Raw genomic sequence first — 26,812 nt, forward strand, 5'->3', positions numbered from 1 at the left:
GAGAGTCACATTTGCTCTCCCTTTAATCCATCCGAAAAGCCTCTGCCACTCTACCTCTCCAAAACCACAGCCTTGACATCACCTCTCAATAACAAGGCTTTCCAGTCTAGCACTTCCCAGGTGGCTCAGATGGTAAAGAATCCACCTGCAATGCAGGCGACTGGCAATGCAGGAGACTGGGGTTTGATCCTTGAGTTGGGAAGGTCCCCTGGAGAAGGAAATGACAACCCACTCCAGTATTCTTGCCTGGGAAATCCATGGACAGAGTAGCCTGGCGGGCTACAGTCCATGAGGTCACAGAGTTAGATACGACTAAGCAACGAAGTTTTCCAGTCTAGAAAATCACAACCTCCAAATTCATTCACTCACTCAAAACACAGTATCTCTGCCTGTTCCTGTGTTAAGTGTCAGATACACTGAATTAGACAACAGGTTGCAGAAGGGAACCCCAAGAAAAAATGGCTATCACCAGAGCATGAAGCAAAGACATTTTGAGAGCACTCAATGTTCATTTATTCACTCCCCATTCTTCTTCCCTGAAATAATATAATCTGTGTGCACTCCAAAGCACCTGGCTTTCTCCTCCACCTCTTCCAAGTTCAGCATAAATTCACCTTCAGGAAGCCTTCCTGACTTGATGGAGAGAGATCCTCTCCCAACACCCAGCACATTTTTCACTGCACCTATCACAATTCTAAATTCCCTCTTGTAAAGTGTTTTGTTTTTTTTTGGTAGTAAGTAGTTTTAGAAAGTAAATTACTGGAGGACAGACATCACGGATCTGGTTTATCTTTACATGTTAGGCAATGGAATTTAGGAGACTCCCACTTAAGTGCTGTTGTCATGGCTCAGTCGCTAGGTCATGCCCCACTCTGTGACCCCATGGGCTGTGTAGCGCACCAGGCCTCCCTGTCCTTCACAATCTCCCAGTTTGCTCAAATTCATGTTCATTGAGTTAGGGATGCCATCCAACCATCTCATCCTCTGTTGCCAGTTAAGTACTTCATGAATATTAGTTGTATTAGTTACATCCTTTCCTCTATCACCATTGCACTTTCAGGGCTTTAATCTGACTTCTCCAATTTCTTTGGGCACTCGAGTTACACCTGCACACACCTGTTTTATTTGAATACTGACCAACTGTCAGTGCTTCACAGGGCCACCTTTCATTATATTTGCTCTGTATGTATGAAATTTTATTTCCTCTTAGAAACAAGCTAGATGGCACAGCGGTAAAGAATCCACCTGTCAACACAGGAGATGCAGGAGAGGCGGGTTCGATCCCTGATTGGGGAAGGAGGAAATGGCAACCCATTCCAGTATTCTTGCCTGGGAAGTTCCATGGAAAGAGAAGCCTGGAGAGCTAGTCTATGGGGTCGAAAAGAGTCAGACACGACTCAGCACACACGATTACTAGAAAGAAGATCAGGGGATTATCTAAGGTTTCATCTGTAAACTTTTTATGTTCCAGTATTTCATCTAAGGCTCAGCGTCATGGAACCCTTCATACTTAGTGCCTTGCTGTGATTGCAAACATAGACACTAACCTTTTTTTGCATCTACTCTGCAGATAAAAGTGCTATATATGTTTAATAAGTAGTTTTTCCAGGAAATTCAATAAAAGGAAATAGAAGCATTTTTGCACACTTTCAGGGCCTGTTCATTTCAGAGGTCCTTTAAAACACTTCCTAACATGTCATTTTCCTACATTAAGCAAACTAAATCCACTTAAGAGAAACATGAACAGCAGCCTCCACCAAAATCACCCCAAAACTGATGCATATTCCACCTTCGGCTCTCCTCCCTTCACTTTCTTGTGCAATAAGAACCTCGATCAATTAAGGACTACTGCTCCAAGGAAAAACAGTCTCACTGCTGTTTGAACTTTCCATAACCTTCACCATTCAATAATCTTCCTATCTAAAACCCTCATTGGAAGCCCATTGGTAGAGCCCAGATTTTTGAGCCTCACAGGACTGTGGTAGTGGCTACAGTTGCTGGCCTAAAGATCACTGCTGGTCTCCTGCACGTCAGTCCCAGAGGCCACATCTGCTCCGTATCTACTGCTGACACTTGCATCCTTTATCATGTCTGCCTGTTTTCTGTCATTAAAATCACTCAGCAAACCCATTCTCTGGGATTCTGAAACCACCTAAGACAAAACACGGTCACTGATTTTATTACTGAACCTTCCCCAATATAGATTACAAAATGTGAGTGTGGTTTCCAGCAAAGTTTGCACTGATTCTGAAAAATCAATGTGTACTGAAAATTTATGTTTATGAGACATTCTTTAGGAACAAGGAGCCTAGAAGCAAAGGGTGATTAATTCTTACATGGTAAATGCAGGGAGGGTTTTCAGTCACTAAATGAATTCATCAAAATTATTTACTGAGCAATGCAAAAATTGCAAATAAGCTAAGGAACTTGGCTTTGGACAAAAAAAAAAAATGGCAGGAAAAAAGTACACAAAAAGAAAAAAATAGAAATAAATGCAGTTAACACTAATAGATGGTTTATTGGAAACCCTCAGAGCATTTTTCAAAAGGATTTGACAGGTTTTATTGTAATGAGACATAGTGAGGAAGAAATGGTTTAAAAGATGTCATCAATCTTTTATTTAACTAAGCACTTGCCCTTCATTTTGAAGGAAACGATACAGTTTCAAATTAGACCCTCCTTCTCAAGAAGTGGTATGAGAACGTAACATTGATTTAACATGTAATCATCAACAAAAATAAAGTTTACACAATTCACTAGGAAATAAAATGCACGTGGAATTTATCAACTTAACCGATATAATTCTCCATGGGTTACAGGTATTATCAGTAAGAACAAGACAATATAATGAAGTTGAATAAACAGTTGTTTAGTTACCTTGATTAAAAAAAAAAAAACAACCTCACAAATAAAACATAACTTGCCAAACAAACCCTTTCAATGATCATGATTACAATAGATTTTATTCTAATTTCAAAAAAAAAAAGGTTAGACAATCACATCATATCAAGTCTTCAACACAATGGATTCCATTCTAAGAAAAAAAAAATATAGGAAACAAGTAGTCCTTAAATTTTCATTATCCATAGTATATGTTGTAGAAAATTAAAGTTTTGCTTCCAAAAATATGTTTCCATGTGGTTGTGGTGTTGTTGACTGGTGCTATTAGGGACAGAAGCACCAAAGATGTGAGAAATGTAACCACTGAAGTATCATTTTTTCATAAAAACTAAAAATTTCCTTAAAGGTCTGGAGTAAAGTCTTCTGCTAGGTGTGTTAGTGCTATAGTCATTTTAAATTAAATGTGGAATAAAAGCTACAAAAAGTTTGAGTTCTTTCAATACAAAAAGTTGTGTAGCTGAAGTTGTGGGCTCCTTTGCTATACATAAGCAGTCTCAATAAAATATTTGCTTAAGAAAATAGAATTTGTCTGATTACATTTAGCATCCGTTCCAGTTGAGTGTCTTGCTTATCCCTGCCAGAGCTTCTGAAGAACATTAGATTCAATTTTCCTTGTCTTCAAAGAGCATCCGTAATTCACAGTACAAAACAGTTCTAGAGTCTTAGTCCTAAGGAGAAACAAAAATTAAATATATATATGTATATTTTAAAGTGCCAGATGTAGCCATTGTCTGGACATTCAAAACTCTTATCCACATCTTCAAGAAAGATGCCAAGAGTTGATTCAATCCCCTTTCTTTGAAACTTTCACTGGTTGGTTGATGTTTTACTTTAACTATGACGACCCTAATAAAACTTCCACCAGAATCACGGTTCCAAAAGCATTATGTACGCCCTTCACATCTCTGTTGCTCTGTAAAAACACACAAAAAAGCCTCATCCGAAGATCTCTTAACTCTTCTAGCTCATTTTCAAGTCCTGTTATCAAAAACCTCTTCCTGAGAGGCAGAATTGCTACCGTGGATGTGGATTTTATAGTTCTTCCTTCCAGTTGAGATTTCTCACAAAGCTGTAACAAAGTCATTGCTATCCCTGTGCCTGAGGACATTCACCTTCCACTGAAGCTTGAAAGAGGGAGACAGAGATCCGAGAGCGGAAGAGAGGGCTGGCCCAGAGCTGCTAGAGCGTGCTGCTCTGCTCTTCCCTCCTGCTGCATACACAGTGGTCATTACATTCAACTTTCTCTTGACTGTGTTCGACACAAAAGACAATTCAAATCTACCAGGCTCTCCCAAATGTCTTTACCCACTTTACCTTGCTCCACTTTTCCACGAGCAAAAGAATACAAACACAAAGCTGTGAGATTATTAAAGAAGGAAACTGGATTAACATTTTCAACAGGAGACGGCTGTTTCTCTAAAGTCCTGGACTAGAGCTGACTGTGGTTCATCTTTTAACAATCAAAGTGATAGGACATGTCTGGGGATTCCTGTGACAACAGGGAACATAGCCTACACCCTTGTAATGAAATGAATTCGTGTTGTGGTGCTATGAAGGTCTAGGCTTTTAAAACTTATGGCCTCGACTTCCTAAGTTTGAAAAAAAAAATGCAATAATATAAGAAAATCCTTCACGTTTTGCTGCCTTGATTTAAAGATCTCCAGGCAGGATGCCTGAGGATGGCCATGGCTGTATCACTTAAATATGGATCATTCAAATATGATCCTACCCTAAGGGTAAAAACTGGGTCACAAAATAACTGTAGAGTCCACGGGGTCACAAAGTGACTGAGCAACAGCTCAGTGACAGGACTGGGCGACTTCCACTTACATACATATTGTATCAAGCGTGGCAGGCAATACCTCATCATTGAAATATGCCTCAAGCCAAAAATTCGACCTCCAGCAAAACAAGAGTGAGTGGAAGGGGTGAGACAGTAAAGGAGAAAAAAAAAAATAAAAACACAGGACCACCACCAAAGCCTTAAATTAAGAAAACAAGTTACCTTCACTATATCAGAAGGGGGTTGACTGGGGGATGGACAGGAAATTGACCTGAGGATGAACATGGCCACGCAGGTTTTAATTAGATCAGAGACACAAAGGGCTCTGCCCTCCTTTGATGACAAACACAGCAGCTCTTAAGTGCCTACACTTGCAGGCTCTAAACAAAGGCGGCAAAACAGAACCAGAATAGAATCCTTCCCTTAGCTGGCCTGTGACAACAATTTACTTGAAACCTGGGAACTGGTGGGCCGCTCAGGAGACTCAGCGGGAAGCCAGCTCCAAAAGACATCGCTGGGGGATGGGGCGGGCTGAGGTAGCCAAGTCTTTGTTTTGCAGCCCAAGTTTACTCAACTATTTGTTACACTTCACAAGGGGTTGTTTGGTTTCAGTCTGCTGATCCCAGACCTGATCCAGGTTTCACCAGCCTTGCACCCCAGGAAAACCATAAAATAAATAAATCACCCCAGCTGCCCGGACCCCTCACACTGCTCCTTGGGGGGTGGCGCGGGGGGCGGTGTGGAAGCACACCACAAACTTCCTCTGACCTTACTACAGGGCATCCTCCAAGCCCAGGGTAGGAGGGGAAGCGCGGGCAGAAGGCAGCGGCAGGCATTGGCATTCCAAACTTGTCTTCATCCCTAAATTCAGAAGAGCTGATTTTTGGACCCAAGTCCAGCAGGGATTCAAGTGTCTGGCAAGTCCACAGCTTGCCTCACCTCGGGAAAAGAAGGCGGATTGAGCCAGTGGGCAAGAGGCCGAGAAGCACCCCCGGCCAAAGTGCTCCTACCTGCTCCCTCTTCCTCCTCCGTCCAAGATAACAAACTCAAGCCACAGCTGGCTACGCTTTGCGCCAACTCTCCGTTTTCCAAATGGCCCAGGAGCCCAGATGGGGCCCAGAAGGCGGTGGAGAACGGAGTGAGAGGAGGGAGCGGGCACGGGCAGCGGCTGCTGCAAACAGCTCCTCTCTCAGCTCCCGCGTCAGTGCACCACCGCCTCTCGGTCCTCCTCCTCCCGGCCCGGCGCGGGGGGGCGCCCGGGAGGCGGCGTAGTCCGCGCAGCGTCGCTGTCGCCCTCGTCCGGCTCGGGGTGCAGGTGCGTGGCCAGCTCCTGCAGGACCGCGGTGCGCCCGATCTGGTCGTTGCGCCGCTTCTCCATGATCAGGTCCTCCAGGCTCTGGAACTCGAGCGTGTGGCTGCGCTGCGCAGAGAGCTGGATTTGCAGTCGGTAGGGCTGCTTGCCGATGCGCAGCTCGCCGCCGATCTTGAACTCGCGCTTGCCGTAGCGGCACCAGGCGGCGAAGCTCTCCGAGTTGCGCCAGCTCAGCTCGCGCTCCTTGGCGCCCACGTGCGCCAGCGCGTTGCGCACCACGGCGCTGGGGCTCAGCGGCTTGTAGCGGTACAGATCGTTCACCACGCGACCGCGCCGGCCCTGACTCGCATCCGTCAGGAAGCTGTTGCTCACCTCTAGCCGGTGCAAATGCACCACCTGGAAGTTGCCCACGTAGACGGCCCAGTGTGGGTACTGCGCCTGCGACACGAACTCCACCAGATCGCCAGGCCTGCACTTGTTGAGCAGGTTCTCGGGGGTGTAGGTGCTCAGCGCCGCGGAACCCGGCGAGAAGCTTTTCTGGTAGATGCATTCATCGCGGTAGAACACGGAGCACTCCACCTCGTGCAGCCGCGGGTCATAGGGCTGCGGCCGGGGCAGAGACGGTCCGTCCCCGCCGTCGGGCAAACCCACGCCCCCACCATTCGGCCCCTGGGGCGGCGGCTGCGGCTCCATGTCCTCGTCGTCATTGGAGAAGATGTAGGAGACCCCGATGCGGGGCCCATCGTCCCGATCCACGCCCGTCGGGTCGGCGGTGGGCACTTCCTTGTAACTTAGGTGGGTCAGTTTCTCCACCTGGTTGCCCATCACGCTGCGGGCACACGTTCACGCCGCCGGCAGAGGAGAAAGCGAAACCACCACTAGGGTCATTGGCACCGGTCCCCGGACAGGGGCTGAGACCACCTGTTGGGAGAGGAAAGCAAGGAAACCGTGTAGGAGGCGCTCCTCTGTAATATGGGCGATCTGTTCTTAAAGAGGAGGAAGAAAAATTGGGGGCCGGGCACCTGGAGTCATTTTACGGGGAAATCTCAGACGCAGCGAGCTTTCTCTCTCACTTATCTGCCTCCAGGGCCACAGTCACAGGAGGCTGGGCAACTCCAGCTCGCCCCTGCCCCCAGCCCTGGACCTCGCCCCGGCAGAAGCCCGTTGCATCAGCGACTCCTACTGCTTCCGCCAGGGCCCTACCTGCCAATGCCAAGCAGGAAGGGGGCAAAGAAACTTTACTCCAATTCCCCTTTCCTATCTCCCCCTCCCCCCTTCATCTCAGGGTCCTAAGTCGGTTCCAGAGACGTCCCCGCCCCCCCTCCATCGCTAAGGAAACCGGCCAGGATCCCGCCGCGCAGCCTGGGCAGGTGAGCCGCCCTACCTGGCTCACCTGCGGCGCTTCCTCCAACCGTCTCGCCCGCCCCTCCCCCGCGCACCCGCCCTCCGGCTCGGGTTACCTGCGCAAACTCACCCGCCTAGAAGTGGAGGCCGTGAGGAATTGGGAGACCCCCCCGCCCCCTACCCCGCCGCACCCTGAGACTTCTAGGGCGAGTTTGCAGGTGTGGACTCCGCAGTCTCTTCTCTACCGGCGCCGGCGGCTGCGAAGCTGGGCGGGAGGCAGCAGAGCATGTCTTGCCCCCCGGGGCTACGTAGCGCCTCAAGACTTGAAGACGGGGAGCGGCGCCTCTTCACGCCGCACCCCTTCCCTCCTGCTGGGGCTGCTTCACCCCCTCAACCGGATCTCGTGGGGGGGGAGTGGGGTTCTCTAGAAAAAGAAGGAAGCAGCCTCGGTGCCCGGCGGCGGCAGCTCCCGCTCTGCCCGGGCGAGCAACAAGCGACGGAGCGGGAGGGACGGGATTGTAGATCCGGCTCCGGGCTCCCAGGGCGGGAGCGCAGCCCCTAGCATTTAAAGAGACAGGCGCTCGCTCCCAGAGCTCCGGTCTTTCTCGCAAGGCGCTGAGCCTCTGGCATCCCCGCCTCCGCCCCGCCCACCCAGGCCACGGGGCTCCGCCCAGGCCACGCCCCCGCTTCCGAGCGGGTTTAAATCCCGCTGGTAAATAACCGAAGGGCTTGAGTGTACTTAAGTAATGGGGACCTTACTTACCTTCTTAGAATAAGACCTGTAGTGGAGTCCGCGCTGCTTACTCCGGTCATGTTTTTCGGAGCTGTGAGCTTTAAAATGAAGTTGGAAAGCACTGGCCACCTGCCAGTGTAGAGAGAAGAGAGGGGTGAAGAGTTTGGTGTTCTGCCTCTTCATCCCCAGAGTACCTGGAGAGGTGAGGAACAGTCACTAGAAAGCAAACAGACTTTTGCTTCTTTCTTTTCTTCCCTGGAGTCAATTTCTTGCCAAAGGTCACAGAAAATAATTTTTTACTAGGACACGTGGAGAAGTACTTCTGTTTAGAGCTATTTCCAGAATGAGTCCCATGAAACTTTCAGGTAGGAAAAAAAAAAAAATTCTCAGAAAGGAAACAAAGCAGAACGAAGGCTTGGCTAGGGACTTAATTTCAAGACCTAGGCTGTTACTAATGTCCTTCTAAGTTAGTACAAAGTAGATTTTTCATAACCTCCATTGTTGTTTTGAGAATTACCGGTTCATCCAGTAGTTAGTGAAAGAGGGCATTCAGTTCTGGTGGTTTATCTTGAGGACAGAGGATGTAGGAATTGCCTAATTGTCTTTAAATTAAGAACATATTAGCAGAGGCCCTCAGTGAATGTATTTCCTTCCTGCTAACTTAAAGAAGGAAGTGACAGGAGGCCAGTACTGCCTATTAACCTAAACTACAGGAGGGTACTTCCTCCCTCTCCCCTCCAGGTTGGTTTTGTTTCTTGTATCTGAGATGAAAGTTACCAAAGTGTTTTGTTTTGCTTTGTTTTGTTTTGTGTTTTGTTTTGTTTTTTTAATAATGGATCAGATTGGGTGGTGGAGAGTTGACACTAAACAGACTTTCACTGAAAACCCAGAATAATTCTTGGTGGAATTAAGAATGCGACTGAAGACCTCCTCTACTCTGCTTTCCATCACTGTTTCTTTTGACTCAGTTTTTTCCAGGTAACACAATTACTTACTCAGTGTATATTCCAGCCAGTGGAAACAGGAGTATACTAACACTACGGCGATCTTTTTTAGTTTGGAGTGTGGAGGAGGAGAAATCAGTCTACTTATGTACTTTTAAACACCACCAGTCAGCATTGGCAGGGCTGTGATGGGAGTTAGTCCTTCAGCAACTCTAAGATCACAGTATCAGTTAGATGAAAAACAGACTTCTGTGTGTCTGCTGTGTAGATTAGGTATTTTTTAATTAGCCTCAGTCATGTGTGACCAGATGAGTCCCCTCCCTGGATTTTTTAATAACATGCTCTGGGAGGTGCTGTTTTACCTGAGTAGTATTTGCCACCACCATAAGTGAAAGTGAAAGTGAAGTCATTCAGTCATGTCTGACTCTGCGACCACACGGACTGTAGCCTACCAGGCTCCTCCGTCCAAGGGGTTTTCCAGGCAAGAATACTGGAGTGGGTTGCCATTTCCTTCTCCAGGAGATCTTCCCAACCTAGGGATTGAACCCAAGTCTCCCACATTGTAGACAGACGCTTTACCGTCTGAGCCACCAGGGAAGTCACCACCATAAGAGCTCATGTAAATACGCATTTTATAAGGGAGGAGGGAGAGGGAGTGTTAGACTATGAGAACCAGTGGCCAATCATCTCATGTCTGTTAGACCGTGAAACCTCTGCTACCATCAGCTAGGGTAGACCACTTTGTCCCTAGGTGGTACTAAGTAGTCTCCCTGATGGAGAATCCATAGAAGGACACAGTGGCATGGTGGTTTGCTACCAGCACCCCAGGGCACAGATCTAATGAGCCACAAGCAATACCTAGTTGTCCAGGTGTCTAGCCTATTACCTTGATGAGCTCTGTTCACAACAGTGACTCAACAACAGTTCTTCTGTTTTGTTTTGTTTTTTTTAAATAATAAAGGGTCCAATTATTGGACTTTACATAAAACATTCTTTAAACCTTAAGGGAAGCAAAACAATATGCTTGACATAACCTGAATACAAAACGTTATCTGCGTTTTAAGATACAATCTTCTTGAATACAGCTTGAAAACTTCAATCGATTTTTTAAAAAGTACTGATAGATAGTTTTATCATCAAAATAGATATTCAATAAATTCCAAAATGCATAGAACCATCGCAGTGTAATGAACTGATATTAATGTATTTCAGCCATGCATTTCTAGTTTATTTATCTGAGTATAATTGCTTTAAAATGCTGTGCTAGTTTCTGCTGAACAACAAAGTGAACTAGCTGTATGCATATACCCCTGCCTCTTGAACCTCTCTCCCAACCCTCCCATCCCACCCCTCAACAACAGTTCTTGAATTGACCAGCTATAAAGTCTCAGGGAACAGGTTCTAAGTTATCTTTATATCCTGATACCTGGCACTCAGTAAGTGCTCCATAAATGCTTGACGGATGCTTGAGGGGAATTCTTGGACATAGCAATAGCCTGTTTCCTGTGTAGCTTCTTCCATAAATGCCTAGTTAGGACCTCCATCTAATCCCCGAGGGCTAATGGTCAGAGGTTGCAGAATGGCTCCCAGACTTGCTTTGCTCATCTCAAATGCTTGTTTAATAAACTTAGATTAATCGATAATTTGGAGACTTGGGAAATCTCACCTAAAAATTCAGAGTTCCAGTTTCACTTGAAAGTGTCAATGATATGAGACCATGGGCCCACATTCCAGGATGGCAACAAAAAGCTAGACCTGAGCAGAAATTGCCTTTGAGATGAGATGTAGCCTCCAGTTGGCCCCAGGTCTGTCCTGTTCATTTCACCTTCCTAGTGCCTTGACTGGCCCTGGGAACCTCTCTGTTGGCCACCACTGCCATCCAGTTTTATGCTATACATTGTGTCACTTGATTATATGTAATTCAGCACTTGAACACATAGCATCTGGTATTATCCTTTAATTCATGTATTTAAAATGTCTTTTCTAACTTAAACTATATTTTTTGAAAATCTGCTAGGTACCTGTTAAACACCATTCATTTATTCTACAAGTACAATAGGCACTGCGTTAGGTTTTGCAGGTACTCATGTCCCTATGAGATACACAGACTCCTTAGAACAATATAAGATGTACTATGGGACAGGAAAGTAGAGGATGCCCAGGGGAAGTTTCAAGGCATGCAGATACAAAGGTGAATGTTAAAATGTCTGCCATCAGGAGCTTGCACTAGAGAGGGTGAACAGCCCTAAAATCAACAATGGCATCTACCACTGAGTGACCTGTTCATTCTGTTATAAAGGACAATTCAATTTAAAGAAGCTAAGTGACTTCTTCCAGCTGGTAAGTAGGACCATCTCACAAGCCTGCTTGATTTCAAGCCCCATACTCATAACCTCTTTGTTTTAAATAGGGACAAATACATTATTCAATATTTAAAAATATCTGAGTGTCTGGCTTTACTGGGATCCAGAGATAAAGCCATGGACACAGTAGACAAAGTCCTTTCTCTTCATGACTTTTCTATGTTGATGGAAGGAGACAATTGACAAATTCAAATAAATGTATACTCATTTCTGAGAGAGATACAGGCCATCAAAAAATTGACTAGGGTGATGGGGTTGTGTGTGGCTACAGAGAGGGAGGGGGTTGGGATGGGGAGGTGGGAGGGCCTTTTTTTAAAATGGTCAGAGGTAGGATCCTGAAGAAATGAAACTTAAGCTGGGACTTAAAGGATGAGAAGGAGGTGGCCTTGGCATTCCCTCCATGAGGAGCGCCAAGAGCAGAGGCTCGAGGTGAGGAATTGGAGCATTCAGGAAAAAAGGTTGCCACTAGAGCATGGCTGTCTTCCCATGTAGCTCAGTGGTAAAGTAGCCTCCTGCCAAAGCAGGAGACTTGGGTTCAATCCCTGGGTCAGGAGGACCCCCTGGAGAAGGAAATGGCAACACACTCTAGTATTCTTGCCTGGGAAATCCCATGGACGGAGCAGCCCGAACGACAGTAAGAGGGCACCGTCAGTGAGAAGGTCTGTGAGACGGGTGCAGTTAGAGCCGTGGGAAAGCTCTGGGGGTTTAGGGTTGTCACTGGCTGCTCTATGGGAAGTGGACCCTACAGAGATGAGAGGAAGCAGGTCCTGTATGGAGAGGAAAGGCCTTCCAGCAGATGGAGCCTAGTGACCAAAGGGTGAAGCCCCCAAGGAACCTTCTCCAGGAACAGCCATAAAGTAACTTGAGTTAGATTTCAATTCTCAGCCATCCTGTGGCTTCGTCTTCCCTCACCAGTGACCCAAGTATCACATCCACACACTTCGGGGGAGGAGGAGAAGGAGGAGGAAGCACTCAATAAAAACAAGCTGTGTCAAATGCCGGTTAGTCATTCTCACAGGATTCCTGTCCTGAGCCAAGGGGAATAATCGAGAATTGTTTCTACCTGACACATTTCCCTGGAGTAGGAAATGGCAACCCACTCCAGTATTCTTGCCTGGGAAATCCTGTAGACAGAGGAGCCTAGTGGGCAACAGTCCATGGGGTCACAAAGAGCTGGACACGACCAAGGTGACTAAACAGCCACCTGACAAGGCTCAGCCTCCCTGACTCTGCACCTGTAGTGGTTGGTATCGATTTAAATGGCCCAATCCAAGAAGGCACAAAACAAGCGCACAAGGGCAATCATCTGACGAGGCAGTCTGGAACTCTGTTGTGAGGGCTGAGCCCCAGGCTCCTGGCAGGTGCAGATAGCTGAAAGAGTTTACTGGAAAACAGGTTCCTCCACACCTCCCTTGTGTTGGAAAGCTTCCAGACTTCCCTGTGCCTCTGACCCTCTGCTGGGGTTTTGTTGAGACATAGGAGGTGAGAGGTAGCAGAGTGAAAACATATGACCTGGGTTGATGTGCTGTTTGCTAGGTTCTCTCACCTGCTCTCGGCCTCCTGATCTCTAAAGTGGGGCTAATGTTACTGTTTTCCCTCAACTGGGAATCCTCATATGAGACAGTGTATGTGGAAGTGCCTGGAAAGTCCTAAAGGCCATGTAGATGCCACATGTTATTTAAAGCCACCAAACCCTAGATTAGAGGCATGTTAGGGCCAGATGATTTTAATATGGGGAGCCAAAGGATAGATAGCCGTTTGTTATGGATATCAACTTACCAAATCTCCAGTGTGTGCTTATTCGCTCAGTCGTGTCCGACTCTTTGTGACCCCATGGACTGTAGCCCACCAGGCTCCTCTGTCCATGGGGATTCTCCAGGCAAGAATACTGGAATAGGTTGTCATGCCCTCCTCTAGGGGATCTTCCCAACCCAGGGAGAGAACCCAGGTCTCCCTCATGGAAGGCAGAGCCACCGGGGAAGCCCAAATCTCCAATGCCAGTACTAAATCTCCATACCAATGCTGCTTTTTTACCAGTCCTCTTCTTTTACAGATAGCAAGTCAGTGAAGGGGCTTCCTAGATGGCACTAGTGGTAAAGAATCCATCTGCCAATGCAGGAGACCAAGAGACATAAATTGGATCCCTGGGTTGGGAAGACCCCCTGAAGAAGGAAATGGCAACCCACTCCAGTATTCTTGCCTGGAAAATCCCGTGGACAGATGAGCCTGGTGGGCTACAGTCCACAGGGTCGTAGAGTCGGACACGACTGAGCACACGCAGCACAGCAGATCGAAATATAAAGGCCCAGGGCTAGGAGTACTATGGATTGTGAGTGGGAGAAGCTGGATACAAATCCAAATCTGGCTGGCTTCAAGCCCATAGTTTTCAAACCACACCAAGTTGCCTAAGGAGGACCAGCATATGTGTTGTTCATCCAGATGCTGGCCAGTGTGAGGACCAGGGGGCTGATAGATCTTCTAGGTGTAGAGTGACCACCTTGTCCTAGTTTGTCCTGGATTAGCACCAAAATCCCCACATGCTCGGCAAACTGGGCCGCTTGGCTGTTCTACCTGGGTGGCCCCATATCCTAGTCATTGCTTTCTGTGCACCAGAGAGGAGGCAGAAATGTTGTTCAGGGGGATCAAGGAAGGAAGAGGGGGGAAAGGAGAGTCAGGTGTTTTAGTCCAGACCTCACTCTAAGGGCTGCCATCCCCAACAAGGTTATACATACAGCAGTAGCTATGCAAACTGGGGCATCCTATAAAAGAGACGATAAATGTGACAACCTGCTTTGGGCATTCATTATTTTTCTTCTTTTTTTTACTTGGATTCTTTCCAAGAGGTGAGGACAGTGCCTGTCTTCCCTTTAAGAGGACTGGCCTGCAGCCACTCCCTCTTTCTTCACCCCCGTCCCCCCAGCCTGCCTGACTTAGACTTTAAAACCTGCAGAAAGAGTTTTGCACATTGGCTGCATGATTCCTACATCTTTAGAGTAAAGAAGGGAGCTCAGAGGCTGCTGAGTGTCATCCTTTATCTTGACTTCTGCACTTTATTGCCTTTCCCCCTTTGTATCCCCAGGACAGGCTGTATCTAGCAGGCTGGGTCGTAGCTAGTCTGCCCTGTGGGTTAGGGTGTGGAGGAGATGCCCTGAGAAGGTGTCAGGGACTGTTACCCACCCCAAACCATCAGCTCTCCCTGCATTAATTCTGTGCCTAAATGGTGAGAAAGCTTTTAACCCTTTCCTGGAAGATGGCTCAGCAGTTGGGAAAACACCAAGGCTTGTGCCTCCTGGAAGCTGGCTGTTTTAGGATGCCCCTGATATCATACGGTTGATGTTGAATAGGAGTTTGATTTGTGCTCGGGAGTCTGAGCTTGAAGCTGGGCTCCTGCAGAAGCCTCATGAAAGATGCATTTCAACCAGGCAGTTCCAGGGGAGAAACCAGCTTAAATTACAGCTCTACAAATCCAAATATTGGCATATCTGCAAATCCAAATGTAGGGAATTAAAAAAAAAAAATCTAAATTCTAAGAACCTTATTTTGCACTTCCTGTGCAAGAAGGAAAGGATGAGCTATTCAGAGAAGAGGCAAGGCTGTCAATAACAAGAGAAGCTTCAGCAGAGCAAACCCCACCTTCTTTTCTCTCTTCGGCCATTTTTCAAGTGGCTCAGATAGTAAAGAATCTGCCTGCAATGCAGGAGACCTGGGTTCGATCCCTGGGTTAGAAAGATCCCCTGGAGGAGGGCATGGCAACCCACTCCAGTATTCTTGCCTGGAGAATTCCCTTGGACAGAGGTGCCTGGTAGGCTACAGTCTATGGGGTCACAAAGAGGCACGGCTGAGAATGAGCAGCTAAGCACAGCTCATGCTTCCAAGGAAGAAGAGCCTCAATGAGAGAGGAAGACAGTGTTTGTTCAGCAGTTTTCTGCAGGACAGTCTAAAGAGACCACCCCACCCAGTAATTGGGATGTCGGGCTCACCGAATCTGGTTGGTCTATTTCTGTCTACTTTCCTCAAATCACTTCTAGGCCTGGGGCCAAGGGATTCGCATTGAGGACTGACCTCCCAGTAGTCTGTTCACAACATAGCAGCCCCCAGCAGTCCTGTGAGACTGGGAACCTAGCCATGTCACTCTTCTGCTCAAAACTCTCTCATGGCTCCCCATTTCCCTTGGAGGAAAGTCAAAGTCCTAAAGCTGAACCTGGCCTCTGTACTCTAATACCCAGTTAAATCTCAGAGACAGATTTGGGGTGAAGTAGAAAAGAATGGCTTTATTGCTTTGCCAAGCAAAGGGGGCCATGGCAGACTAATGCCCGGGGTAGCGAGGAGTTTTATAGCAGTGATTCAAAGAGCACATGATCAGCTGGTGGACAGTCTTCTGATTGGTGGGGTGGAGGTAAGTGAGAGTCAGCATCATCAACCTTCTAGTTCCAACCAGTCTGGGTTCTGTGTGCTTGAGGATAGCACTCTGTCACTTCAGTGTCTCCAAAACAGCTCAAAGATGTGTGTATCCCTTGATGGAGAACGAGGACCCTGCCCTGTTGTTTCTCTTGACTGCTGGTTCTTCCCTTGCTTCTGCATCTCTTCTTTTCCTTAATTAGCTTCTGCTTGAATCTTCCCATTGGAACTCAGGGAAGATCATGGAGGCTGAATGAAGCCTATTTCCTGTAATCAAAGAAATGGGGGACACAGAAAGGTTTTTGTGCCTGGGAGCCCCACAGTGTCTTGCTTAGTTTGAGTCCCTGAAATAGCCCCACAGTCCTGCCTGCCTCCCTCATTACCTCTCTGATGCCCTCTTGCTCACACCTGCAGACACACTGTCCCCTTGCTGTCCCCCCCCCCCCCCCCCCCGCCATGGCTGGCATGCTTTCCCCCCATGGCTTCAGCATACGCTGTTCCTTCTGCCTGGAACAGTCTTCCCTCAGAAAACTTCATGGCATGCTCTTCAGTCTTGACTCGGGTGTTAGCTTCTTGGTGAGCTTTCCCTGACAGCCCTGTTTAAAATTTCAAATATCCTTTTATATATACTGTCCCCCGGGGGGTGGGGGGTGGGGAAGGTACAACCTAAAAGTTGAGAATTAGGTTTTATTCCACAGACTTGCTGAGGACTTAAGCCCGGGGGACAACTTCTCATATAGCTCCGAGGGACGGTTACAAAAATGATAAAAGTGGAGCCAAACTAGATAGGAACTTTTGCAACAAAACCTAGGTAGTCAAAAACCAAAAGATTACTGTTAATTAAAGAAAAACTGGACATCTCAAGTTAATGAATTTCACATTTTTCTATTTATGGGAAGATGCAAGAGCCTGGGCTCATTGAGATTCTTCCTTTAATATGCACCTTAACTATGTGGGACAATATCTCATTTTTTTTGGTTTGTTTTTTGTTTTCATTCCTGAATCCCCTCAGGGTGCAGAGCAGAGCAACTGCAGTGGCTGATGGCTTGATCACTGCAATATCCTTTGTTTACTGATATGGCAGGAGACATTTTTTATCCACAATACCCTTTTCCCCTTTCCTGCTCTCTCTCTCTCTCTCACTTATTCAACTCACTTATCACCTTTTAGTATTTTATATATTTTATCTATTTTGGGGGTTCTGAACCTTCATGCTTGAGGATCTGGTCTCGAGTTCAGAGAATCCATGGGGGTGTTACTAAACAAACGGGATAGCACTAGCTAATATTTACTCAGTGCTTACTGTATCTAGTACCATCCTGATAGCTTTATATGCATTCACTCATCTAATCCTCACCTATGAGGTAGGCATTTTAGGAATCCTATTTAAAGAATCACTGAACTAAAATGGACAAGAATGGGCAAATTTAATTCAGATGACATTACATCTACTACTCTGGGCAAGAATCCCTTAGAAGAAATGGAGTAGCCCTCAAGAGTCAACAAAAGAGTCCAAAATTCAGTACTTGGATGCAGCCTCAAAAACAACAGAATGATCTCAGTTTGTTTCCAAGGCAAACCATTGAATATTGCAGTAATCCAAGTCTATGCCCCAACCACTAATGCTGAAGAAGATGAAGTTCAATGGTTCTAAGAGCAACATTTTACTGAATCAAAAGCAGAGAAATAGTCACTTTAAGCATCTTGTAGATGGCAAGACCACTAGTGATTTGCAGAGCCAAGATTCAGGTATAGGACAGTGCCCTGGGAGGGTAACCTCCCACTACCACCTTGCGCAAAATAGCAACCCATATGGCTGAGTTCCCCTCTCTTCATGCTCCACACTTCTCTTGGTCCCATCTGTGGGTGATGAAGCCATTGCCTTTGCATTCATTCACAAGTCTGATTTTCATCATCCATCTGGCCTTATTTTCTGCCAGTTTCCCAATCACTCTCTATATCTCAGCCACTCCAGTCCTTGGTTTATCTCACTCTTCACAAAGATAAATTTCTCTCATTCTTTCTGCATCCAATTAAGTCTTCAGAGCAGTGGTACCCAAACTTTTTGGCACTGGGGACCAGTTTCATGGAAGAAAATTTCTCCACAGACTGGAGTTGGGGGTAGGGATGGTTACAGAATGATTCAAATACGTTACATTTATTGTGTACTTCATTATTACTATTACATCAGCTCCATCTCAGATCATCAGACACTAGATTCTAGAGGTTGGGAACCCCTCCTTTAGAGAGAACTTTGCTAAGCAGCCTGCTACCCATCTCACTCTTCTTCAGCCTCTTCTTGTTTCCTATACATGCCTATTACAGTACCAATAGTGAGTGCTTAGTCGCTCAGTCATGTCCAACTCTGTGTGACCCTGTGTACTGTAGCCCGCCAGCCTCCTCTGTCCATGAAATTTCCCAGGCAAGAATACCGGAGTGGGTTGCCATTTCCTCCTCCAAGGGATCTACCTGACCCAGGGATTGAACACCGCTCTCTTGTGTCTCGTGCAATGGCAGGCGGGTTCTTCAGCACTTTGTACCACCTGGGAAGCCCATCACACTAGTGATGCTGTTTGCTTATTTGCTCATCATTGCCTGTTTCTCCGGAATGCAGACTCTGACATGTCACTGTCACACCCTCAGTGTCCAATGTCATGTCCTGCACACAGTAGAGACTTAACAAATATGTACTGAATAAATGAATTCTTCTTTGAATTCGCCTGATATTCTCATCCTGTATGTTTCAAGAGAAATATTTCTTCAAAAAGTGATTTTCAGTTTCAGGGATGTGCTCAGGTTTGCAAAACTAAGGTGTTAAGTAGAACCAGGAGGAAGCTTGATGGAGTAAGTGGGTCAAGGAAGAGAAATTTAAAAAAAAAAAAAGAGGAAGAGGAAAGCAATTAGGGCCTATTAAAGAAAAGAATTTGCTAAAGTTCATTGCATGAGGGGTTGATCCAGTTGACTAAATGAGTTATTTGACTGCCTTCAGTTCAAAATAATCCTTGTACCAAAGTGGCCTATTTGGGGGTAGTGTATTCTGTCAGTCTTCATTATGAACTAGCAAAAAGATGAGGTTCTATTCTCCGAGATGGCAGGGGGATTTATTCTGTGCCAGATACCGTGCTAACTACTTGTAATCATTACCTGGCCAACATTCCTCACAACTTCACAGGGTGGGTTCTATTATCACCCTAACTCCTATTTTAGAGCTGGGGAAGTTGACACGTCAGAGGTGACTTGTGCCTACCACAGAGCTGGCAAGTTAATGCAAATTCTTATGTCTGATGCACAGTGAGGTCAAACAAACTGAAACATCCAAAATTGGAGCAGAGAAAGGTTTATTGCAGGGCCAGGCAAGGAGATGGCTCATATTCTAAAAAGCCGCATATGGCAGTTCAATTTCCAGTTTTTTACCCAGCAATCCCACTCCTGGGCATACACACCAAGGAAACCAGATCTGAAAGAGACATGTGCACCCCAATGTTCATCGCAGCACTGTTTATAATTGCCAGGACATGGAAGCAATCTAGATGTCCATCAGCAGACGAATGGATAAGGAAGCTGTGGTACATATACACCATGGAATATTACTCAGTCACTAAAAAGAATTCATTTGAATCAGTTCTAATGAGATGGATGAAACTGGAGCCCATTATACAGAGTGAAGTAAGCCAGAAAGATAAAGACCAATACAGTCTACTAATGCATATATATGGAATTTAGAAAGATGGTAACGATAACCCTATATGCAAAACAGAAAAAGAGACACAGATGTACAGAACAGACTTTGGGACTCGGTGGGAGAAGGCGAGGGTGGGATGTTCTGAGAGAATCGCTTGAACAAGTATACTATCAAGGGTGAAACACATCACCAGCCCAGGTTGGATGCATGAGACAAGTGCTCAGGGCTGGTGCACTGGGAAGACCCAGAGGGATGGGATGGGGAGGGAGGCGGGAGAGGGGATCGGGATGGGGAACACATGTAAATCCATGGCTGAAACATGTCAATGTATGGCAAAAACCACTACAATATTGTAAAGTAATTAGCCTGCAACTAATAAAATAAATGGAAAATAAAATAAAATAAGAAGCCTCCAGCTCCCCCAAAGGGTTTTGGCAAAGCATTTTCAAAAGCCAGGTGAGGGAGGGATGGTCACAGGGTACCAGAAATGATTGTGCACAATTCTCTGATTGGCTGATAAGGAAATGGGGTGGTGTCACAGAGGTGAACTTTATCAGTCCTTAGGCTACAGGAGGCCTGGAGCTATCAAGTAGTTAACATCTTCCATTTGGTGGGGGTTTTATAATGTGCAAAACAACTCAGGAAATTTGCATCAAATATATTATTATCAGGGCTTCCCAGGTGATGCAGTGGTAAAGAATCCAGTTTTGATCCCTGGGTCAGGATGAATCCCCTGGGGTAGGAAATGGCAACCCACTGCAATATTCATGCCTGGAAAATTCCCTAGCCAGAGGAGCCTGGCAGACTATCATAGTCCACGGGGTTGCAAAGAGTGAAAGATGACAGAGCACAGACACATACACACTATTATTATCGAGGTACTCAAGAGAGGAGTTAAAATGGAGGATATGGGGGAAGCCCTGTCCTAGGAAGGCCCCATAAGGTCCCACTTGGTTACAAATATGGACCCAGGCATGTCTGTATCCAAGCCCCACTAGACATGTCCTCTTGGCACTCCAACCACTGCATGTCCCATTGACACACACAATAGGACAGAGCTTCTTGGTGAAGCAAAACGCAGCCATTAACTCAGTGTTTCCTTTTCCTCTTCCTCCTCCTTGAACTGGGCCATGATTCCCCCAGAGCAGTTAAGTCCAAGGGTTTCAGACAGGTTTCTGAGAATTTAGCCCACGCATACTGATTGCAGAAACAATCTGATGGAAGATGGCCCCACTAGGAAAAGCAACCTGAACTTTCCATATAAAGATGGCCCAGGGAGAGGGGAAAAAAACAACCTCAGGACCCTGACTAATTTGACAAATGAATGTACTACCATGGGAGGGTCTGAGTCATTAGAGCTTTGGGGATCTGCCAACTAAGATAAATAAATTGGATTTCAGTATGTTGTACTGAATCACTACATCCCTGCAGGCACTTAAACACAACACTAACCTGAGCATGATGTCTGCCATTTTGGCAAGGTCAAAAAGATTTCTTTCCCACCAGGGGAATTTTCCCTCACCTAGCAATTTACAAATTTCTGTTCCCATGGTGAAGGACTAGATCAACACTGATCAATACTGTCCTCAGGCTCTCAGTCCTTTTTCTTCCTCATCCTCAAGCCCCAGGGCCTTCTGCCTCCTGAGTTATTATGTAAATGATTTACAGGCAGAATCTAAAATCATAGACCAGGGACCCTCCCACCTTGACAATCTCTAGTTAACTGGATTTCTTGCTTAACCAAAGGTTAAATAAAGCCTCCTTGTTTCAGGCCTTGTTAATAAAAATCTTTCTAAACTGTGTTAGTTCACTCACCTGCCTAAGTTTCTGGACCAGAAAGAAAATAATTACATTTTTGCTTGATGATCAGACATCTTGCAGTGCCTTGGGGCACTATTCTTCGTAACAGTTAAGATTAAAATTTCACTGTAGTTGTCGACTTTTGTGAGAAATGGGGCCCTTAACTGTTCTACGTTGAAGAAGAAATTTTAATTTTGTTGAGAGGAGCATCCTGCTTTCCCTGTGCTTAGCAGAGTATCAAGGCATTTCCTCAAAAATGCTGATAAGTCAATGAAAGTCTGATATGAATTTATTTATTGCTGTTGGGTTTTTTTTCCCCCTAATAATAATTGTATCTGCTTGGTTGATCGCTAGGGATGGTTCCAGGTGTTGTGCTAAGCACTTTACATGCTTTATTTCACTGTATCCCTGCCATGCAGTGCGTGGGCCTTGTGCTGTGGGTATTCGGCTATGTCCAACTCTGTGGCCCCATGAATGGTAGCCCCTAGGCTCCTCTGTCCATGGAATTTTCCAGGGAAGAATACTGGAGTGGGTTGCTATTTACCCTACAGATAAGCCACAGAGAGGTTGAGTGACTTGGCCAAGGTTCCAAAACTAGGAAGGTGCAAACTAGAACCCATGTTACTTGAGGAGCTTTATGGAAGGTAGTCTCCATCTGCATATGAAGCTATATAGAAAGGCATGACCCTAAAACATAAGGAAATGGAAACTACATGAAATGAGAATTGAGGTGGGGCAGACAGACAGAGATGCACAGGTACCTCTACCCACACCCACAGCCCATACACACACACAGACCCACAAGCACCCTGGTCCTAGACTCCCAAGTACAGTATAGCAGTTTAGAGATGCAATTTTTAAATGATCTGCAAGAAAAAAAGGCCAGGTTGTTTTGTTGTTTGTTTTATAACTTCAGACTTTTTGTGAACTGATAGACTTGTAAAATAGCATAGATATAAATCATTAGAACAATGAAGTAAGAATATAATAAAATGATCTTCAAGACTAATTTGTAAAATAATTATTAGCTTTAGCATACATAAAATAAAAGTCAAATAGTTATAAAATTTCTACCAGCTCACTCTCGATTTCTCTTCTCCTTTTTCTGTGGACAGAAGTTGGTGGATCTACAGAGGTACTCACATTTTCACTTTGCAGGGCTAGGTCAGACCGACCTTTGCTTCTCCAATAGTGATTACCAACAGGCAGTATGGGCCTCACGTGGGAGCTGAGCATGCTGGTAAGTGCGGGATCTCAAGCCCCACCCCTGATTGGCTGAACCAGGATCTGCATTTCAACAAGATCACCACTCCAGTATTTTTTCAGGGGAAATTCCATGGACAGAGGAACCTGGCAGACTACAGTCCATGGGGCTGCAAAGAGTCAGACACAACTTAGCATCTAAACAACAACAACAACAGCAGGTGATGCTGGTGAGTGTTAAGTCTTGGGAAGCAGTGATTTAGAACAAACACTCAGAAGTCTGACCACATGTTCTAATTGAGATCCATATCTCTCATATCTATGTGACCTCGGGCAAATTACTTAACAGTTCTGTGCTTTAATTCCCTAGTTTTAACAGTACACCCCTCTCTGGGCTATTGTAAACTCTGCAAGGTAATGGGCCTGGCAGGTAAAGGGCAAATGAGAGAGTGCCCAGTGGAGCCTAGCACTCTATAAGGTAAGGATACCAAAGCATCTGTTGTTATTGCTAATGATTTTTTAAAAAACATTTTTTTTTAGTCCATCCTGTTGTCTTTGAGACAGACGCACTCAAGCTAAAGACATTTACTTGGATGTTTGATGTTTAATTAGTTGTAGGCCCTTATGGAAGGCTTCCCCTCCCACTTCCTCATCCGGGTCTTTTGGCTTGGGCCTACTGATTCTACTTAGGCCCACTTGGACAGGTTCCTCACCTCGCTCAGCATCATCTATTGGTACCAACCGTCCTGAACAAGGTGAGTCTACAGGGGTCACGGGGTGAAAGCTGATGAGTTCTGATGTTCCAGGCTGTCAAGGACACTGTCACTATGTATCAAAGACAACTGTCACTAGGGCCTGGTAGATATTTCAGGCCCTGGTCGAGGGGGGAGGAGCAATTCAGCTGAGAGAGGAGACATGCCCTGGGTGGTGGGGTTTCTGTGACAGCAGGGATGCTGGTTGCTCCCATCTTCTGTCTTTTGTTCCTTCTACAGATAAAAGTCAGTGTGTCCTCTAGTGAGATGGATGCTTCTGTGAGCCTGGAGCTAGGAAAAGGCAGCAAATAAAAGTGAACAGTCAGTGTTTCCTGAAGATTTATGCAGAAACCTACCCACAGACGCAGGAATGCTGGATTTATAATAGGGGTAAGATAAGGGTAAACAAATCTCATGCTGTGATATAAGTCCCTATCTGTAGAAGCCAGGAAAGATTCCCTGCCCTGTTGCTGAGTTGTGTGCTTGACAGGTTATCCTCAGAGGCTTGTTTTAGGACACTTCATCTGGAGGTCACATCGGGCCCCACATGTGAAAGGTGGAAGGACATGTCTGGGTGCAGAGGAAGGCAAATCCTCTGTCCCTGCTCATCTGGAAGCTCAGAAATGGAAGCAGCTGCGGCAGAGGCTAGAGTATTTGAAAATTCCTGGAGAGGAACTGGGTGGGAAATTAAGTGACCCTATGAGCCTGGGCCTGATCAAGGAAATATGCCAGGAAACCTGTGTTTCCACTCTTGACCTTGGTCCAGCAGTCACACCCACCCTAGACCCACCTCTGCCTTTTATTTTGTCAACAGCAGGTAGATAAATGCTCTCAAGTTTCCGGTTTTTCATCTCACCTCCAGAGAAGGAAGCCTACACTGACCTGCAGGAACTGGCCGGCTGTCTCCACCATATCTTCTGCCTCTGGAGGACAAAGGCAGTGTCTTGATCATCTCTGTATCCCTTATGTGTAAGCTTTCTACATGTACTAGTAAAGTTTACAGAAAAAGAAAGAAAGCCAGAGCTCTGAGGGTGAATCTCTTTTAGAAATACAGGAATGAGTGCTCGCTTCGGCAGCACATATACTAAAATTGGAACGATACAGAGAAGATTAGCATGGCCCCTGTGCAAAGATGACACGCAAATTCATGAAGCGTTCCATATTTTTAGGTATCTACCAGGATTATTTTTGTAATCTGGTCCATTAATAAACAATTGAAACAGATTGAAAAAAAAAAAAGAAATACAGGAATGTAACTTAAAATTTGGAAAAATTATCTTTCTCCTATAATATCTGGGGTTCCCAGGTGGTTCAGTGGTAAAGAACCTGCCTGCCAATGCAGGAGACCTGGGTTTGATTCCTGGCTGGGGAAGAGCTGCTGGAGAAGGAAATGGCTACCCTCTCCAGTATTCTTGCCTGGGAAATCCCATGGGCAGAGGAGACTGGTGGGCTACAGTCCATGGGGTCACAAAGAGTTGGACACGACTGAGCGACTAAACAACAACAATGACTAAACAACAACAATGTATAATATTTACTATTTGGTGTTCTGTCTTTTTAAAAATAATTCTAATCAATTTATATGTAATTATTATTATCCCACTTTCCAGATATTGCAACTGAGCCTCCAGAACCAAGAAAACACAGCTCTCATGTAATGAAGCCAGGATTCAAATTCTACTAATGTAGACATCCAACCCTGCTTTGTCTAAGCTGATTCTAGAGACACCATCCCTGGTCCTCTGGGATGTGTTCCTTTGGGAATTTCCCTGAGCCTAGGTTCCCAGTATTGGAACCTTTTTGGGGGGGGGGGGGGGCAGAAATCAGTCTTTTTTTAAAAAAAATTATTTATTTTTTAAATTGAAAGATAATTGCTTTACAGAATTTTGTTGGTTTCTTCACATTTGTTAAACTGCAGGAGGAATGGACTAAGACCCCATAGGACATTTGTCCAGTGGGTGTGAGAAGTGCAGAAGAAGGTGAACAGCAGGGAGACTGGGCTTTAAAGCTTGAGCAGTGTCAAGTATGAGTCTCCAGTAAATTGTGTTGTTGCCACAAGACTTGGGCATGAGAAAAATTAACAGAGAGCCAGTTACCATCACAAGACCCTCCAGGGGCAGTTCAACCCAGGGACCAGAAGTCAGGACTGATGAGTGACCAGGCTAGTGTGATAGAAACCAAGTTGATCCCCAAAGATGTGTATAGCCACAGTTGTGTGCAGAGTAAAGGAGACATACATGCACGTACATGAGCGTGCACACACACAGATACAGCCATCAGGAGAGCAACTGCGTGCAGTCAGACACACAGACAGGATAAGTTTCCTTTATATTGCAGAAAATATCATTCAGATTATCAGGCTTCCCCTATGTCAAACTTTGCAGATTATCAAGATTTCTTGTTAGTCTTATTAGTCATGTTGTCCATATTCCTGGTACAAGCTGTGTATAATATACTACATCTTGTGGAAAACAAAGGATGAGATACATAGACACACACATACACACAATGCTTTTTCCCATGATTTTTTCACATTTAGACTATATCTGTAAGTTTACCTAAAAAGTTCATAAGCATGGTTGCCCCTGAGTAGGAACCTAAGGACTGGAGGTGAAAAGAGAATCACTTTGCATTACCTTCTTTCTTTCTTTTTTTTTTTTTTTACCTTCTTTCTTTAATATTTAAACCTTTAAATTATGGATGTGGGTTCCTTATTCAAAACAAAAACACTATTTTAAAAAAAAGCAAACAGAAAAACAGACTATATTCTCATGTCTATCTTACACTCCAATGTTTCTGAATTGGTTCCTGTGAGTGAATGGTTGTTTTTGAATGTGATTAACTCTGAGAGCATTTATGATAGGTTGGAGGCTGTTTATGGTTCAATGTAGAGAAGCAGATTGATGGAAGTCCCTTGGAGGTGAGGAGGATGGAAGTGCTCTAGGAGAGGTAAATTCCTCCAGCCTCAGCCACGAAAGGCCAGATTAACCACTAGGGAGTGATGAGTGTCAGTAAATTCCAATAAATCAGGTAAGAAATAAGATAGATTCTTCATCTTGATACCTGGCTGAATTGGAATATCTAGGAGTCTTAGGAGATTTGAACTGAATTTAGGGAATTTTTTGTTGTTGTTGTTAAGATGACTGTGTACACCAGACATTTGTTTCCGTGGCTACATAACTGAGATACAGACTTTAAAAGGACTAGCTGACTTTGTTCAATACCTGCATGTAGCAGAACAGTGAGTAGTCATTTTGCTGGTCTCATCACATTTAACCTGTAAACAATCATATCACATAATATCCCATTTTACTTGTACAGAAATTAGGACCCAAAGAGTTAGGGGTTGATCAACTGGCCCAATATGTCACAGATGATATGACAGGGTCACAGTATGACACTAAGGACTCTGACTCCAAACCCTTGGCTCTACCCAACACTGACTGGAAGAAAAGGAGCCAGGGCTTAATTATCCACAAGAAACTGGCAAATAATTATCCTAAGGTAGTGTCTGTCAGACCCTGGCTACATCAGAATCTCCTACAAAGCTTGTAAAATACCCTACCCCCATGGTCTGGATTCAGTAGGTTTGGGCTA

The 26,812-nt window shown here is 45.4% G+C and overlaps 1 protein-coding gene and 1 non-coding gene across 3 annotated transcripts; one reads left to right on the top strand and one right to left on the bottom strand.

The window, feature by feature from the left end:
- Positions 1-2,477: 2,477 nt before the first annotated feature.
- LRATD2 (LRAT domain containing 2) lies at positions 2,478-7,914 on the bottom strand. Of its 2 annotated transcripts, none has more exons than XM_065903343.1 (3): positions 7,471-7,914; positions 5,453-6,917; positions 2,478-3,569 (listed from the first exon to the last, which is right to left on the bottom strand). In XM_065903343.1, exon 2 carries the CDS (start codon positions 6,819-6,821, stop codon positions 5,886-5,888), a length of 936 nt encoding a protein of 311 aa, XP_065759415.1. In that variant the 5' UTR covers positions 6,822-6,917; positions 7,471-7,914; the 3' UTR covers positions 2,478-3,569; positions 5,453-5,885. The 2 variants fall into 2 exon arrangements, with proteins under 2 accessions (XP_065759415.1, XP_065759416.1); XM_065903344.1 differs by having other exon boundaries at positions 2,479-3,569; positions 5,695-6,917.
- A 16,361-nt stretch (positions 7,915-24,275) lies between these two features.
- Positions 24,276-24,382, top strand: LOC136145344 (U6 spliceosomal RNA). The gene has a single exon (XR_010658780.1). It is a non-coding gene; the product is annotated as a U6 spliceosomal RNA (small nuclear RNA).
- The last annotated feature ends 2,430 nt before the right edge of the window (positions 24,383-26,812 follow it).

The sequence above is a fragment of the Muntiacus reevesi genome, chromosome 12, assembly GCF_963930625.1.
Source record: "Muntiacus reevesi chromosome 12, mMunRee1.1, whole genome shotgun sequence".
Lineage (NCBI taxonomy): Eukaryota > Metazoa > Chordata > Mammalia > Artiodactyla > Cervidae > Muntiacus > Muntiacus reevesi.